At 39.0% G+C, this 15,999-nt stretch overlaps 1 protein-coding gene and 1 long non-coding RNA gene across 8 annotated transcripts in view; both read left to right on the top strand.

Moving 5' to 3' along the window:
- LOC131520022 (uncharacterized) overlaps positions 1-15,999 on the top strand; it is a 141,231-nt gene that overhangs the window by 113,772 nt on the left and 11,460 nt on the right. The gene's annotated exons all lie outside the window — the stretch shown is intronic.
- Positions 1-15,999, top strand: part of CLEC1A (C-type lectin domain family 1 member A) — a 39,390-nt gene that overhangs the window by 12,101 nt on the left and 11,290 nt on the right. The window contains exons 2-7 of one of the 7 annotated variants that reach the window (XR_009265903.1): positions 64-162; positions 1,502-1,678; positions 6,143-6,294; positions 8,513-8,631; positions 9,695-10,376; positions 14,120-14,417. Coding sequence is in view for 3 of the 7 variants with exons in the window: in XM_058743700.1 (XP_058599683.1) it covers positions 64-162; positions 1,502-1,678; positions 6,143-6,294; positions 8,513-8,631; positions 9,695-9,845 (698 nt within the window). In the remaining 4 variants the exon portion in view is untranslated. The other 6 variants (XR_009265904.1, XM_058743700.1, XR_009265906.1 and 3 more) reach the window with 6 other exon arrangements.

Raw genomic sequence — 15,999 nt, forward strand, 5'->3', positions numbered from 1 at the left:
GCTGGTGGCAGAGATCCAGAGGAACAAAAAGCGAAATCCTGCCTTTTCCTTTGTTCCCTGCAGGGCACCGGCCTCCCTCCTCAGTTTGGCGACCAGTGGCCCTGACCCTGCTGACTCTGTGTTTGGTGCTGCTGCTTGGCCTGTTGGCCCTGGGGCTTGTGTGTAAGTCTGCGCTCTGACTTGGGGGGAGGATCTTGGTTCTAAGGGTTGTCTGGGATGAGAAATACTTTTATGATTTTTTTTTTTTACTTTAATTCTAACCCTAACCCTAACCCCATGGGTACCTCAGTGTACCTTATTCTAAAGCACCCATGTATATGATGAGTAGTGAAAGAAGCATTAAGATGCAGCAATCGCTTGCCAGCTAGACTTTTCTACATTACGTTTGAGATCGAGCAGGGTTTTGTCCGTTTCCATGTCGATATTTAAAATCAGCAATTTTTAATGCATGCATGATTTAACCCTCTTTTATTCTACAAAAGAGTAGAAGCAGTGTTTTTTGCTCTTAGTATGCATGACTCAGCAGGTTAATACAGAGGGAAGAGATTTCATTGATGTCTACCCCCTCAATATAAGGAGGACAGACTAGGTCCTTAATGACCACAGTATTTTTCAGAAAGCCCAGGAAGTTATAGAATCATTTTGCAAAATCTTGTGAAAACCAAACAAGGAAACATGCGTGTGGAAAAGTCTTGAAATTTCAAACCAGGAAGGACAAGTTCAAAAACTAAAAAAGCGAAGTGGGTGAATTTGCTTCATGAGATTGAGACCCTATAGTAATGTTTCCTGAGCAGTTGAAGAAGGTGGTTCAAGACATCGTAAGTTTTTAAAATTAAAAAAATATATGTTTCTCTTTCTACCATGGCCTCCAAAGTTTTAATTCATTTTGATATAATTTGTTTCATGACTGCCGTTACTTTTAGGGATATGAAGCAACTTTCATGATTCATGAAGGACTTTTCTACTTAGATTTAGAAATCTGAAATCTGGAGTTTAAGCTTAAGGGTTGGTTGAAATTTTCTAGACAAGAGATATTAAGGATGTTGCTTGTTCTCACTGAACCCAGTGGGAATCCATAAAACTATGGAAATGATAATAGGACTACTTTAATGACTGAATGAGATAACAATATATGCTGATTGTCCATAGTCAACATAAGAATCATTAGATGAGTGGATTTGTGGTTTCAGGTTAAGCAGTGGTATAAGCATATGCACAAAATATTTATTGAGTAGTGAATATGGTTGAGGATTTTAGTCCTGAAGTTAGAAACCGTTATTATGATTCTACATTGTCAGATCAAAAGACGGAGTTTGAGATATTAAACTGCTTGAGACAATACAATTTATTGTGTACTGCAGTTCAAACTTGAATGCACGCGATATGAAATCTCAAAGCATGAGATCTTAAACAGTACAATGTTTTTTCTTCCCCGTATGTAAAAAGGGGAAGTAGAAATGAAGAAACCAGCTGTCCAGTCTGACTTGGTAACTCGGGTTAGTTTTCCAGTTCTACCAGCTTTCCAACACTCAACAAGACAGCATTTCTAACAAGGAAGAAAGATTGGCGAATCTCTCCCTACAGCTGCAGTCTCTCCAGACAAAGAACAGGAAGCTTGCAGAAATTTTGCAGCGCATGGCTGAAAAACTGTGTCGTGAGCTGTATAACAAAACTGGAGGTGAGTCCTGTTCACTAAGCTCCCTCTGCCTTCAGGATATCTGTCATGGTAGAGCTGACTTTCCCATCCGTGTACCTGGGTGTCACATAATATTCAGTTTGTTGTCTGGCAAACATAATAAAGAATTTGGGCGCCTCCCATCCCCAGTTACTGGATCATTTAGTTCAGGTACCTCTGTGTTATAATACTAAAAAGATTCTTCAAATTCAGACATTTAAAAAAAATTTTTTTTTAACGTTTATTTATTTTTGAGACAGAGAGAGACAGAGCATGAATAGGGGAGGGGCAGAGAGAGAGAGGGAGACACAGAATCTGAAACAGGCTCCAGGCTCTGAGCTGTCAGCACAGAGCCTGACGCGGGGCTCGAACTCACGGACCGTGAGATCATGACCTGAGCCGAAGTCGGACGCTTAACCGACCAAGCCACCCAGGCGCCCCTCAAATTCAGACATTTTAAACAATAAAAACAATTTACGTTGAATAACCAAGATAACAGTGCACGTAAATAAAATACAGAGTTATTTCTTAATTTACCTTGGCACATAAAGAGCTGAGAGTAGTATACATTTCGTAATGAGTTTATAAATCTTTTCTCACTGAGAAGTTAATGAGCTCGTAACTATAGTTCTCCCATTTTAAGAACCACACTGGCATCAGGTTAAAAATGCTGATAAACGGTATCGGGGCACCTGGGTGGCTCAGTCGGTTAAGCGTCCGACTTCGGCTCAGGTCATGATCTCATGGTTTGTGAGTTCGAGCCCCGCGTCGGGCTCTGTGCTGACAGCTCGGAGCCTGGAGCCCGCTTCAGATTCTGTGTCTCCCCTTCTCTCTGCCCCTCCCATGCTCAACCTCTGTCTCTCTCTCTCAATAATAAATAAACAGTAAAAAATTTTTAAAAAATGCTGATAGGCTGAATCAAATCACAGTCATTTAAATCCACTCTGCCTTGCCTGGGTACCAGAAATCTGCATTGTGGTGATGATGACAATGCCAGTGATAGATGAGCCACGCTTTGATGACCACAAGACCAGAAGCCTCATCTCATTCCCAGGCCTTTTTCTCCTGTCTTTTTTGGGTTTCATCATGCCTAACTCTATTCAAGTTAGTCTTCTCTTCTGTTCTGCTCATTGTGTGAGCACAGGAAGCAACCCACATTTCGAGTCTACTTTTTATTTTTCTTTCAGGGACTTTAAATTGGGTTGAAGTCTTCCTCCTCCATACGGGTATCACTTCCCACGCTCACCAGACAGCCAGACTGCATGGTTAGCCAGTAAATGGCACCCACGTGCACGCTTCCATTTCTCTAGGCGACTCTTTTCCGCATGACTCATGGCCTCACTGGTCACGATTTTCTTTCTTTTGTTTTTCTTTGTTAACTTTCCTGAGGAATAGTTGACAAATGTAGTTGTATATATTTGAAGTAGATAACATTACAGTTCGAGGTACACATACATTATGCAATCATACTCAAGGTCAAGATGATCAATGCATCTAACCACCTCATAGAGTCTTGTTTTTTTCTTCTTGTGCTTCCGACAACCCGCTGTATGTTGTCTTCTATGGTGGGCGCTGTGCCTTCGAAAGGTAATCCAAGTTTCTCTGAAACTGGTGGTCTCTGGGATTTACAGCTAGCTGTATAAAAACAAACAGAAAGCTGGATATACAAGTAAACCATGCCTCCCTTAAATATAAAATCTACACGCCATCTGTTAACGATATCCCTTATTCCCATGAAAATGTCCATATAGCTTTGGTTTGATGTTCATTCTCAGTTTTATTCTGATGCTCTCCATTCCTTTCCCATTATCCATCCATCCATCCACTCTTCCATTCAGCTAAGATTTATTGAGCACTGACTGATGCATGCCATGCAACGTATACACAGATTTCTGCCCTCATAGACCTCTTGCTCTATTGGGGTGGTGGTAATAAATAGACTTAAAAACATAAAATAAGATGATCAACTTGTCCCAGTGTGCTGGAAACTTTTCCAGCTTTAGTATTGAAAGTCCCACATTTTGGGAAAGCTCAGGTTTCAGGTACACAGGAAAGGGTTGGTCAAACTAAACATAATCTATAAGAAGGTAATCAATCCTATGGAAAATAAAGTTGATAAGGCATGAGGCATCAGGGATTTAGGGATAGTGGGTTGCTAATTAAAGTAGGGAGACCATAAATTCCTAATTAAGGTGAGGGTATCGGAGCAAAGATTTGAAGAGTTGGGGGAGTTAGCCATGTAGATAATATGGGGAAAGAACCAGCCAAGGAGGTTCTGGAAAGAACCAGAACAAGAAGTGCAGGAGCCCTCAAGTGAATACAACTGCCTGTTCAGGGAATGATAAGGAGCCTGTGTGCCTAGGGCAGAGTGAGGGAGTGGAGAACTAATAGTGATTATTTATGGCGTTAGGTGACATGGTAAGGGATTTGGCTTCTATTTTGGGCAAAATAAGGATCCACTGCAGCATCTCCGGCCAAGGAAATATATATCTGACATGAGTTTTAAAGGCTAACTCTGCAAATATGTTGAAAATAGACTGGAGGAAGGAAGAGTGAAAACAGAGAAATGACATCAGAAATGGCTTTTGCAATCATCCAGGAGAGCGATGATGGTTCCTCAAACTAGGATGTTATTAGTGGAGATGAATGAAGGATGGAATAAAATGGGAGGTGAGAGAAATAAAGGAGTCAAGGATACCTCCAGAGATTTTGGACAACGCAATTAGCAATTAGGGGAGACGTGACCAAGTGAGATGGGGCAGAATTCTGTAGTTACGAGGGGGAAGGTTAGAAACCAAAAGAACACTGTTTTGGGCCTGTTGAATTTGAAGTATCATATGGATATCCAAGTGGAGAGCTGAGTAAGTAGTTTGCTATAAAGTCGGGCCAGAAATATCAACTAACTTACGAAAAATCTCCCAAATTATTTACTTATTTAAAACTTTGTTTTACCTTAAGAAATATTTCACATACACACACACACAAAAATACAAACAATAACATCATACCCATTAGCATATTGACCATTTACATTGTAACATGTTAACATTTTGACACTGGGGTTTTTTTTCAACTTTTTTTTTTTTTTTTTTTTTTTTTTTTTTTTTTTTTTGGGACAGAGAGAGACAGAGCATGAACGGGGGAGGGGCAGAGAGAGAGGGAGACACAGAATCGGAAACAGGCTCCAGGCTCCGAGCCATCGGCCCAGAGCCTGACGCGGGGCTCGAACTCACGGACCGCGAGATCGTGACCTGGCTGAAGTCGGACGCTTAACCGACTGCGCCACCCAGGCGCCCCTACACTGGGGTTTTTTTTAAATAGATATATTTTTATGGAATGATTGAGTTCCCATACCTCCGTAAGGATTGTGGTTACAAATATCTGTTCTCAAAAACCCAAGGCCATGTACCCTCACCAGTGTTAAAACCATGGCTTTCAGGGAGATTTATCCTTTGAATTCATACTTTGCTTAGTACTTATGCTTTTTTTTTTCTTAAATTTTATTGACTTTTTTTAGAATGAGAAAAGAGTCCATATCTTATTGGTATGTATTGCATTAAAAAAAAAAGCCTTTGGGTGCCTGGTTGGCTCAGTCGGTTGAGCATGGACTCTTGATTTCAGCTCAGGTCATGATCTCATGGTCATGATCTCATGGTCATGAGGCTGAGCCTCTCGTGGGGCTCTGTGAAGGGCATGGAACCTGACTGGAATTGTCTCCCTCCCTCTGCCCCTTTCCTGCTTGAACACGTGCATATGCACATGCTCTCTCTCTATCAAAAAAAAAATTTTTTTTTACAATTATTCAAGAGAATTTTGAGGAAGAAAATTATGGAAGCTTCAGTTGTTTCTTAAATACCACGCATAATGAAAAGCTCTTTATGAAACTTAATATTCTCTGTTACATATGGCATGAAGCAAGGAAGTTCCAATCATTCATTTCTAGGTTCCAAACTCCATGAAAGCAGGTAGTGTCTGTTTTCATTTTTTTTTTTTTTTAGTTTTTTTTTTTTTTTTAACATTTATTTATTTTTGAGAGCAAGAGAGGGAGACGGAGAGACAGAGAGAGCACAAGCAGGGGAGGGGCAGAGAGAGAGGGAGACAGAATCGGAGGCAGGCTCCAGGCTCTGAGCTGTCAGCACGGAGCCGAACGTGGGGATTGAACTCACGGCCCCCAGGAGATCATGACCTGAGGCGAAGTTGGATGCTTAAGCGACTGAGCCACCCAGGCACCCCTGTTTCAATTTTCGCTGGATATTTTCAAATTCCACTGTATATTCAGTGCCAGTAACAACTCGTGGCACATAGAGGGTGTTCGGTAAACATTTGTAGTTATCATTACCCGGGCAACTAAATAAGAGAAAGGGCATCAATTCTCTCTTGAGTCATCACGTACTATATAACTTCAGGAAAGGAAAGAAGGTAGACCTGGATAGAAAAATAACGTATCAAAATTGGTTTCTTTCCAAGAACACAGATGCAGCCCTTGTCCAGAAAAATGGAAATGGCATGGGGACAAATGCTACCGATTCTGTAGAGACAGCAAGAGTTGGCAAGGCTGTGAATATTTCTGCATTGCAGAGAACGCCACCATGCTGAAGATAAACACGCAGGAAGTGCTGGTAAGATCCTGAGGCTTAGTCGGTGCATGAATTGTTCGCAAAAGGAGATCTTTCAAAGCGCCGTTTAAGAAGAATCTAAGGAGTCAATGCTCACAGAGTCTCACACTTACTGCCATCAAGGCCTAAGTCTTACTCCTGTTGTGTCGAGTGATTCCCTGGGTTATGGAAGAAGGCATTTTCTGTTCTCCACAGAAACCCATGCCTTAGAACCACGAGAGGAAGCGCTTCAAAATCTCCACCAGTCAGGAATCAAATTAGAATCTGTTTTCGTGCCTCACCTCCTTGGATGTGGGCAGGAAGGGCACAATATGGAGGCAGTGTCAGAAAGATGAAAATAGTCCTTCCTGTCCTTCCGTTATAAAGGGACAAGGCCTTTCATTAAAAATATTTCATTAAGTAAATCATTACTAGAGTTTACAGATAAATATCTTGCTTTCCAGAAGTTTATAACCTAACATAGACTGGTCAAGGCAAATATGAAAGTGAAATTATAAATTGACATATATTAAGTATATGCGGTTAAAATAAACTCTAAAAATCACGTAATTGTCGCCACCTTAAAAAAATATTTATCGTTGCCTTTGGATTTAGTCCCTCAAGCAGTGTGGCCGTTATGTATTTATCATTGTTTTAGCGGAGGTCTCGGCCCAAAGTAAGTAGTTTATCCACAAAGGATTATTTAATTGAAATAAAAGGCCACCTCACTATGCAAACGCTTAACATCCCTCTGGTTACATCCGAATTCCTACCTACTTTCTGAAATCTGTGATGAATAGAACTCTGCACTGTCTCTTATCCACTAAAATAATATTTGTATCCTTTCTTGACAGCTCAATTTAGGCAGAAAGGGAGGTAACTTTATTTGACTAAGACAATGTGTCATACCATAAGCCCATCTAATTTTTCTTATTCCCTTTGTTTCCCCCACCTCTCATACATACTGAGGACTCAGGTATATAATTGAACTGCGTTATATATAATGGTAGGGAAGTTATACAGTGATTTTCTCTCATGCTTCATATCCTTGTATATATTTAAATCATTTCCATGTGATTTATATTCAGAACTTTTAATTTGAGGGATCTACTCTTCAGTCGGAAGTATTTCAACTACACTTCTTTCGATAGGCCTACTCGATGACTATTACTTAGTGATAGTTTCACACTATCAATAATAGTTTTACACTGCCAATAATCTTTTCTTGAACAAACATGTGCCATTAACTAACTGAAGGGTTGAAGACATAAAAAAATGTGTGTGTCCTTAAGGAACTCATAATATGGTGGAAAAGAAGGACATAAAAATGGATAATTATCACAAATTTATATAATTTCTATGTTATCAAGAGTGAGACTAGATAGAAGGAAGTGAATAACTTAAAAACATTTCAGTATAGGGGCGCCTGGGTAGCTCAGTTGGTTGAGCGTCTGACTTTGGCTCAGGTCATGATCTTGCGATTTGTGAGTTTGAGCCCCACATTGGGCTCTGTGCTGACGGCTCAGAGCCTGGAGCCTGCTTCAGATTCTGTGTCTCCCTCTCTGCCCCTTCCCATGCTCATGCTCTGTCTCTCTCTGTTTCTCAATAATAAATAAATGTTAAAAAAAATAAAAAATTTTCAATATAGATATTAGGGAAGAAATTATATATATGAGTATATATGTATATATAAATACTATACAAAAATATAAATAGACACACACATGAAAAATTTCTCTGCCCTTCCTTGTCTGAGACATAAATCATCCTTCCAGATTTTCTCTTACATCTTTTTGCATTAAATTATATTCATTAGTCTTTTCTCCTTCTGGGTCAGTCCCTGTATAAAGGTTATTTTTCCCATGTTTACACTTGTCCTTCCATATTCTTCCATTTCCCAGAATTACTCCCCATCTCTTTGTAAATCTGCCTCTCATTTTTTTATATAAACCTTAGTATTTGTGACTTGCAAATAATGGGTCGTTTATAAATCTTGGTTGATGCGATTCATGGTTTCAGAATATCAGTATACATTCCATAATTATTAAGACAAGATCAATTCTTTAACTTGGCCAAACTGACCTCCCCGCAGACACTTTTTCTCTTAAGGGCACTATCACCTATGTGGGGCAGGACTCATGTGTTGTTCTTATATTAAAAGTGTTGGCTGGCCCTACACATCTCTGTGTGTATAGGGTGTAACATCTCTAAAGCTAAAGATTTTCTTGTGTGCCTTTCACAGGAGTTTGCCATGCCTCAGAGCTACTCTGAGTTTTTCTACTCTTATTGGACAGGGCTATCCCGCAATGGCAGCGGACAGGCGTGGCTATGGACCGATGGAACCCCGTACTCCTCTGAACTGTAAGCCTTCAGAACATTTTGTGGGAAAAGCATTTAATAGAGAGGGTTTGCTTGCGTCACAGGGTCCAACAATTGGGTTCAATCAGCATTAGTCGAATATCTGCTTCGCACTGGGTGCGGAGTTTGTAAGAGGATGGACCAAGATGTTCAAAAATAAAACATAGTGCTTGCTTTTCAATGGCTTATAAACCTGTGAAGGAGACCTACAAACTGTTAGTGAAACAGTGGGGGCAGTTCCCCGTCTGGATGCTTTCAGAGTGTTTATCTCAGGGCCTGAAGTCCCTTGGAGTTATCAATACCCGGAGACAATATAAGACCTCAGATTTCTTGGCTTTCTGGGTAGTGTAATAGGGAGCGCATATTTATTTATTTAATTAATTTTATTTTTCATTTAATTTAATTAATTATTTTTTTTAATGTGAAATTTATTGTCAAATGGGTTTCTATACAACACCCAGGGGAGCACATCTTTAAAAGTACAGTTTCTGAGACTAGATTTGCTGACGTTGTAAGAGTAATATTATCAAAAATTACTTTTACTTATGTGAGCACTTAGATAGGATTGTCATGGTATCTTTTGAAACAGGTAAATGTAATACCTATCCCCAAATATATTACAGTTTAAAGCCACATTCGGACAGATACCTTTCTTCTCTCTATATTGTACAGTATATCTTCTCCCAGGAGGTAGGACGTAATCAGTGTAATCATTTTTTTTTTAATTTTACAGTTAATTAAACTGAGTCGCAGATGATTTCTCAGATGGTGGTAAAATCATATGATAAATTTGATGGATTGTAGCATGCCTCCTAGTTTTAATTAGAAACACCTTTTGCTGCTTTAGATGAATGGATGCTTCTAAGAATGAGTATGGAAATTGAGGGGCTGAAAGTAAGAGCTTGGTGACCCCGTCTTTGCAGTAAATTCATTCTGCGTTTCTATTCCACAATTTTGTCAAGTGAAGAATACTCCCTATGTACTCTCTGGGTACTTAACGTTTCATTTTAGAAGTAAACTATGATTCAATTCTTCTTCTTTTTTTTTTTTTTTTCCTTTCTTCAAGGTTGGAGATTATAATAGATTTCACCAGCCTAAGAAGCAGGGACTGTGTGACCATCCTCAATGGAAAGGCTTTCTCAAAGGACTGCAAAGAGTTGAGGCGGTGTGCGTGTGAAAGAAAGGCTGCAGCAGTAAAGCTTGAGAGTCTCCATTAGCCTCTCTGAGCCATTACGTGGAGGTGATTGACTCTTCCGCCATAAAGGTGATGTCAAGCTCCCTTCAGGGAAATTGAAGATCAGAACAAAAGTCAATTTCTTTATGGGCACCTGTAATAATTTGGTTTCAGTTCCTTTTTTTCTCTTATTGGAGCCATGTTTGTACAACAAAGCATCAAAATGATTTGAGCCAAGCAAGGTCATTGCAAAGGATATTCGAGACATTGGAAAATGGGAAAAAAGGAGGAAAGGCAGTTTCTCTGACAGGTACAAGAAACACTTTCCTGTTTCCTGCTCAAGATCGCCAGCATTTCTGAGCTTGGGTTCATGCAAATGTTCATGAGTCACAAAGAAGTCCTATCTGCATACCACCCACCAGTCGCAGACTATCGTAAAGTTGTAATCTACCTTCTTGACCTAGAGATGCTTTCCAGCGTTCTTCCTTCTCATCATCTAATATCATCTGCCTTTTTCCATGTCTTCCTTAATATTTGGAGAAGTGAGAAACTTACTGAAGTAGAGGAAATAAAGGTGTGTAACATTCTTTACTCCAAAGGTCAAGTAGACCATGAGAAATTAGCAGTCATTTTCTATACAACGTTCTTAAATACAGAACTAATTCTTTCTGTTTCTGTTTGCTTCAGTCCATACTTTTCCCTTCCTACTCTCTCAATAAAGCCCCCATCTGCCATGTCTAGGGCTTGCTTCCCACTGGGATAACTCTCTTTATTAGAATCTTAACTTCTTATGAACATACCTCCCCATGTTCACTTAAGACTCCAACAATTATCTCCTTTCCTGAGGAATTTCTTCCAAGAAAGAAATATTCTCAGCTCAGTTTTGTACCCCAGTTACTGCCCCGATCCTCCCTTCAGAGAGATTGAAGACCAGAGCAAATGTCAGTCTCTTTATGTGAATCTAATCATGTGAGTCTTTAATCAGTTCCTATTTTCTTCCATTTGATCCATGCTTATGCCTTTCAGGTACTGAAGATTTAATAATAATAAATGTAAATAATGTGAAATGTATGTGATTTGAGAATAGATTTGTGATTTGGGGAAATTTTCAGCGTGGAGATGTTCTTCAAACTATGATAGCAACCTGTGTTTTGGTTGTTTGTGCCTTACAGAGAGTTTGTAGGCACTGTACAAGAGTACTAATTATTTGATCACTGGAAGAAGATAAGTCTTTGAGAGGCACACTGATTTCAAGAAGGTGGTTTTAGCACTTTCCTGAGATGAAATCTTTTGAGGCAAGCTGATCATCAACACAGGGCTAAAGATAAGTCAGGGAAATTTTAATAGGTTGAGTTATCCAGTCAGGTCCTGGAAAGGGGAAGAGAGTGACATTTGCACACATCACTGGTTCGTTGTGTAAGCATTCCTTTCTCAGGAAGCCAATATGCACAATCATAACAGGGGTCATGGTAAATAACACCATCACAACCACTGACTGTTGGTTTATGGAAAAATCAATTCTAAGTCTTTCATGCTAGAAAGGATCATCTATTATAAATCTTTATTTGTCAGCAGTGGAAACTGGGGTGTTTTAGTTTTATTTTCAGTAAGCATCTATCTCATGGTAAAATATTAAGTTAGCAATCATGATAAAGAGAATATTTCTGTATTCATTTTCATAAGACTGCATTACTTAGCAATCACTACTTGTGGATTGCTTACTTATGAGTTAATTTTCTTTTCAATTTTCTGTCGATTCGTCAGGAAATGTCTTCAGCGTTGAACAAACTTTGTCTTGATTTATTGTGTTGTGCAAAAATAATTGCACCTGTGGCCATAAAATGAGATGTTTTAGATCCCCTATACTGATTCATTATTGGGCAAATCACTTTACCTCATGAAGTTTTATTTCATTAAGTATGAAGTGGAAATGTTTGTAATTTTCTCGTGGTGCTGTTGTTGGCTGAACTGGGGTAAATATGAAATTAGTTTTACAATCTAAATTGCAATATGAAATGTAAACGACATTAACAACACGTAAAAAAAGGATTTAGTGTTTTCTTTTAAAGTTTATTTATCTATTTTGACAGGGACACTGTGAGCAGGAGTGATGCAGAGAGACAGGAAGGATCCTTGGGAGAGGATCCCAAGCAGGCTTTGTGCTCTCAGCAGGGCTGGATCCCATGAACCATGAGATCATGACCTGAGCAGAAACCAAGAGTCGGACACTCAACTGACTGAGCCATCCAGGCACCCCTATTTTTTTTTTTACATAAGGGACCACAAAAAAGCATAAGCAACCCTTTTTGGATATCTGTATTCTTTAGTAAATTATCGAGAGGCACTTACATTAGGAAGATGTGGAGATTACCAAATGTTTTTTATGATGAGTGCAGATACTTAATGAATGCAATTAATAAAATAGGCACATAACAAGAAATGTGGTTTAGGACTTTAGTTAAGCAATTAAGTGTTATTTAAGTTTTGTGACCACAGGAAGAAAACATGGTTAATATGAGAAAGTCAAATTATTTTGTGGACTAAGTTGTAAAACAGGGACATGGGACACATCGTTTGGACCCCTGGCATCCTACATAACTGCAGTCTAGGTCAGGGTTGAATGACAAGTGTCTCTTTAAATGCCATTGCTTTAAAGAGACTAGCTGCCTGGAAAGTGGGTGTTGAAAAGTGTTCTCCCTTCAAATCTGCAACCTAAGGGAAAGTGTCACTGTAGATAGTGAAGAGGGAAAAAATAGCATTTATTTGACATTCTTGCTATTCTTAACCCTATTTGTCTCCATATTTGCCCTCGGTCCCATCATCTGTATCACACAACTTGCGACACTGATCACAATATGAGCAGATATTTTGAAAGAACAGAAATATAGTAGGGCACAACATTGTCTCCCCATTTTTTTAAATACTTAAGAATAGGAAATAGGGGCTCTTGGGTGGCTTAGATGGTTAAGCATCAGACTCTCGATTTTAGCTCAGGTCACTATCTCATGGTTCATGAGATCGAGTCCCGCATCAGGCTCCCCGCTGAGAGTGGAGCCTGCTTGGAATCCTCTTTCTCTCTTTTTCCCCCCCCCCAAAAAAAAGGAAATAATCATGACGTGAACTTGGAAATGTGATTTGCTAAGACATGTTTCCATGGATAATCAGAAAAAGCAGCACCGCGTGAATTAATTTTTGGCTCGTGAAAACTTTTTCTCTTCCAGGCTTTTGTGTGGTTAGTTAATTCTGAAGAAATTTCAGGAAAAGTCAAATGAGGAACATAGCCTTTCCTGGTAGATCTGAGTTCCCTAGGGTACACAATGAGTTATTTCTTTTCCTGAGGATATTGAACCGCTTTTAAAACTTATCAACAGGAAACAGATCATGAGCCCTGTAACAGCAGGAAGAGTGAGAAGTGTAAGGGGAGCTTTTACATTGGAGACATAAGCGCTTATGAAATAAGTAGAAGACTCTAGTAGATTGCCTTGGGTTTGGCCTTAATATTTGTTATTTGTTATTTATTTATTTATTTATTTATTTATTTTTAATATGAAATTTATTGTCACACTGGTTTCCACACAACACCCAGTGGTCATCCCAACAGGTGCCCTCCTCAATCAACTACTTTGTAAAGGGATTCTTGTCATTTTCGCAGGATGCAAAAACCATCGTTATTTTATTTACAGTGTACATAACTTTTTTACAAGGTTCGTTGTATGAATAAGTTTTTAGGATCTGGTAATATTATTATTCTATCAACGTTACTATTCTAATGTTTTCCTTTTTATACGCTTAATGTACTTTAACCATAGCTTGTAACAAATCTTCTTTACATTTATAGGACAGGGTTTTGTGTTTCCTTTCCTCCTTTTTCTTAAAGCTAACTTGGATTTCAATGAGATGGATGAAAGATATCCAATTGAGTATTGGTGAGACCAACATATAAAACTTGTTATCTCTGTGCCAAGGCCCAGTCCCTTACCAGTGCCTGGAAAAAGACCTTGACATTCTGGGCCAAAAGCAATCTGCAAGAAAAAAAAAATTTCCACCCGTAATATCTATGTGTAAAGCAGTATTGCCACTGAGGAAATTTGTAGGGTCCTATGCCAGCTGCACTGTAGATAAGATTCTGGCTTGTAAATTATGCATCACATATTGATGGAATGACATCAGCTGAAGGATGTTTGCCTTTGGCTTCATTGTACTTTTTCTTAACAGAGTTATTAAATGCTTCCTGTCCTTTCTGTAAACATAGTTCCATGACAATACTCTGAAGAATCTTGAGACGGTCAAATTGTTATTGTTTCTCGTTTATTCCAGGTTATTATATTCAACCGCCAGCTGTCAGCTGTGAAACCAAACACAGGACTCAACTTACACTGTGTTTTCTGTGCTATTTTCCTTTTCCAGGTTCAGCAGAAAATTAGAGAAAAATCCCTGTTATTGAAAAGCCCACCGTTTAAACTCCAGGTCAAGGGTAAATTAAAAAAACAAAATAGGGGCGCCTGCGTGGCTCAGTCCAACTTCGGCTCAGATATGATCTCACAGTTTGTGAGTTCAAGCCCCACGTCGACTCTGTGATGACAGCTTAGAGCCTGGAGCTTGCTTCCCTCTCCCTGGAGAGGCTTAGAGCCTGGAGCTTGCTTCTTGTCTCCCTCTCTCTCTGTCCCTCACCCCACCCAAAAAAATAAATAAACATTAAAAAAGTCAAAACAAAACAAAACATGAAAACATGCTCTTCCCATCCTTAAAGGACCTTATCCTTCAGAGGTCACCTTTTACAATAGACTTCTAGGTTCATTGAAGTTATTTCCACTAGCCTCAGTGGATTTACTTTGTTTCACTTTATTTAAGCGGTATCTTTATTGTAAAGAGAGATGAGAATCTAATGTAGCTCAGCTAGTCCTTGTGAAAATACTTTAGCTTCTCAATATTCCTGTAACCTGAGCAAGAAAAAGGGTCATGTTTATCTGGACTACATTAATAAAGTTGATGCCTACAGATGACTAGTAATTTACTCCAGATAATAATAATGAGCACTGATAGAGTGTCAAACTCTAGGAAAGGCAATAGTTTCAGCAATTAACATACATTAATAATTTAATTCTCAAATAATATTTTGAAATAAGTCCTATTACTATTTTACGATGAAGAAATTGAGGCACAGAGAGATGCAGTTACAGTGGAATGTTACTTCTCCAAAAAAGACATCCAGATGGCCAGCAGACATGAAAAGATGCTCAACATCACTCGTCATCATGGAAATGCAAATCAAAACTGCCATGAGATGTCACCTTACACCTATCAGAATGGCTTAAATCAAAAGCACAAGAAACAATAAATGTTGGCAAGGATATGGAACAAAAGGAACCTTCTTGCATTGTTGGTGGGAATGCACACTGGTGCAGCCACTTTGGAAAACAGTATGGAGGTTCCTCAAAAAGTTAAAAATAGAACTAGCCTATGATCCAGTAATCATGCTACTAGGTATTTACCCCCAAAATACAAAACACTAATTCAAAGGGATACATGCACCCCTATGCTTATAGCAGCATTATTTATAATAGACAAGATATGGAAGCAGCCCAAGTATCCATCGATTAATGAATGGATAAAGATGTGGTACACATACACACGCACACACACACACACACACACATAATGGAATATTATTCAGCCATTAAAAGGAATGAAATCTTGTCATTTGCAATGACATGGATGGAGCTAGAGAGTACAATGCTAAGTGAAATAAGAAAGTCAGAGCAAGACAAATACTATGTAATTTCACTTATATATGGAATTTAAGAAACAAAGCAAGTGAGCAAAGGGGGAAAAAAAGAGACAAGCCAAGAAACAGACTCTTAACTACTGACAGGAGACTGATGGTTACCAGAGGGGAAGTAGGGGGGGGGGGTGTTAAATAGATGATGCGGATTAAGGAATGCACTTATCATGATGAACACAGGGTGACGTATGGAATTGGTGAATCATGACCGGAAATTAATACTACAGTGTATATTAACTATACTGGAATTGAAATTTAAAAAAAAAAAAAAATGCTGGAGTGTTAACCTTGAGAGTCCCAGCCTGAGTCCTTTGATTTGTGAGTACTAAAGACAGTCAGAGAGAGGAAAGAAGGAAGTTCACAGCTGTCCTTTACTGGAGATGCACTGGTACTGACGGCCTAACTACTCCTTCTA

The sequence above is a fragment of the Neofelis nebulosa genome, chromosome 8, assembly GCF_028018385.1.
Source record: "Neofelis nebulosa isolate mNeoNeb1 chromosome 8, mNeoNeb1.pri, whole genome shotgun sequence".
NCBI lineage: Eukaryota > Metazoa > Chordata > Mammalia > Carnivora > Felidae > Neofelis > Neofelis nebulosa.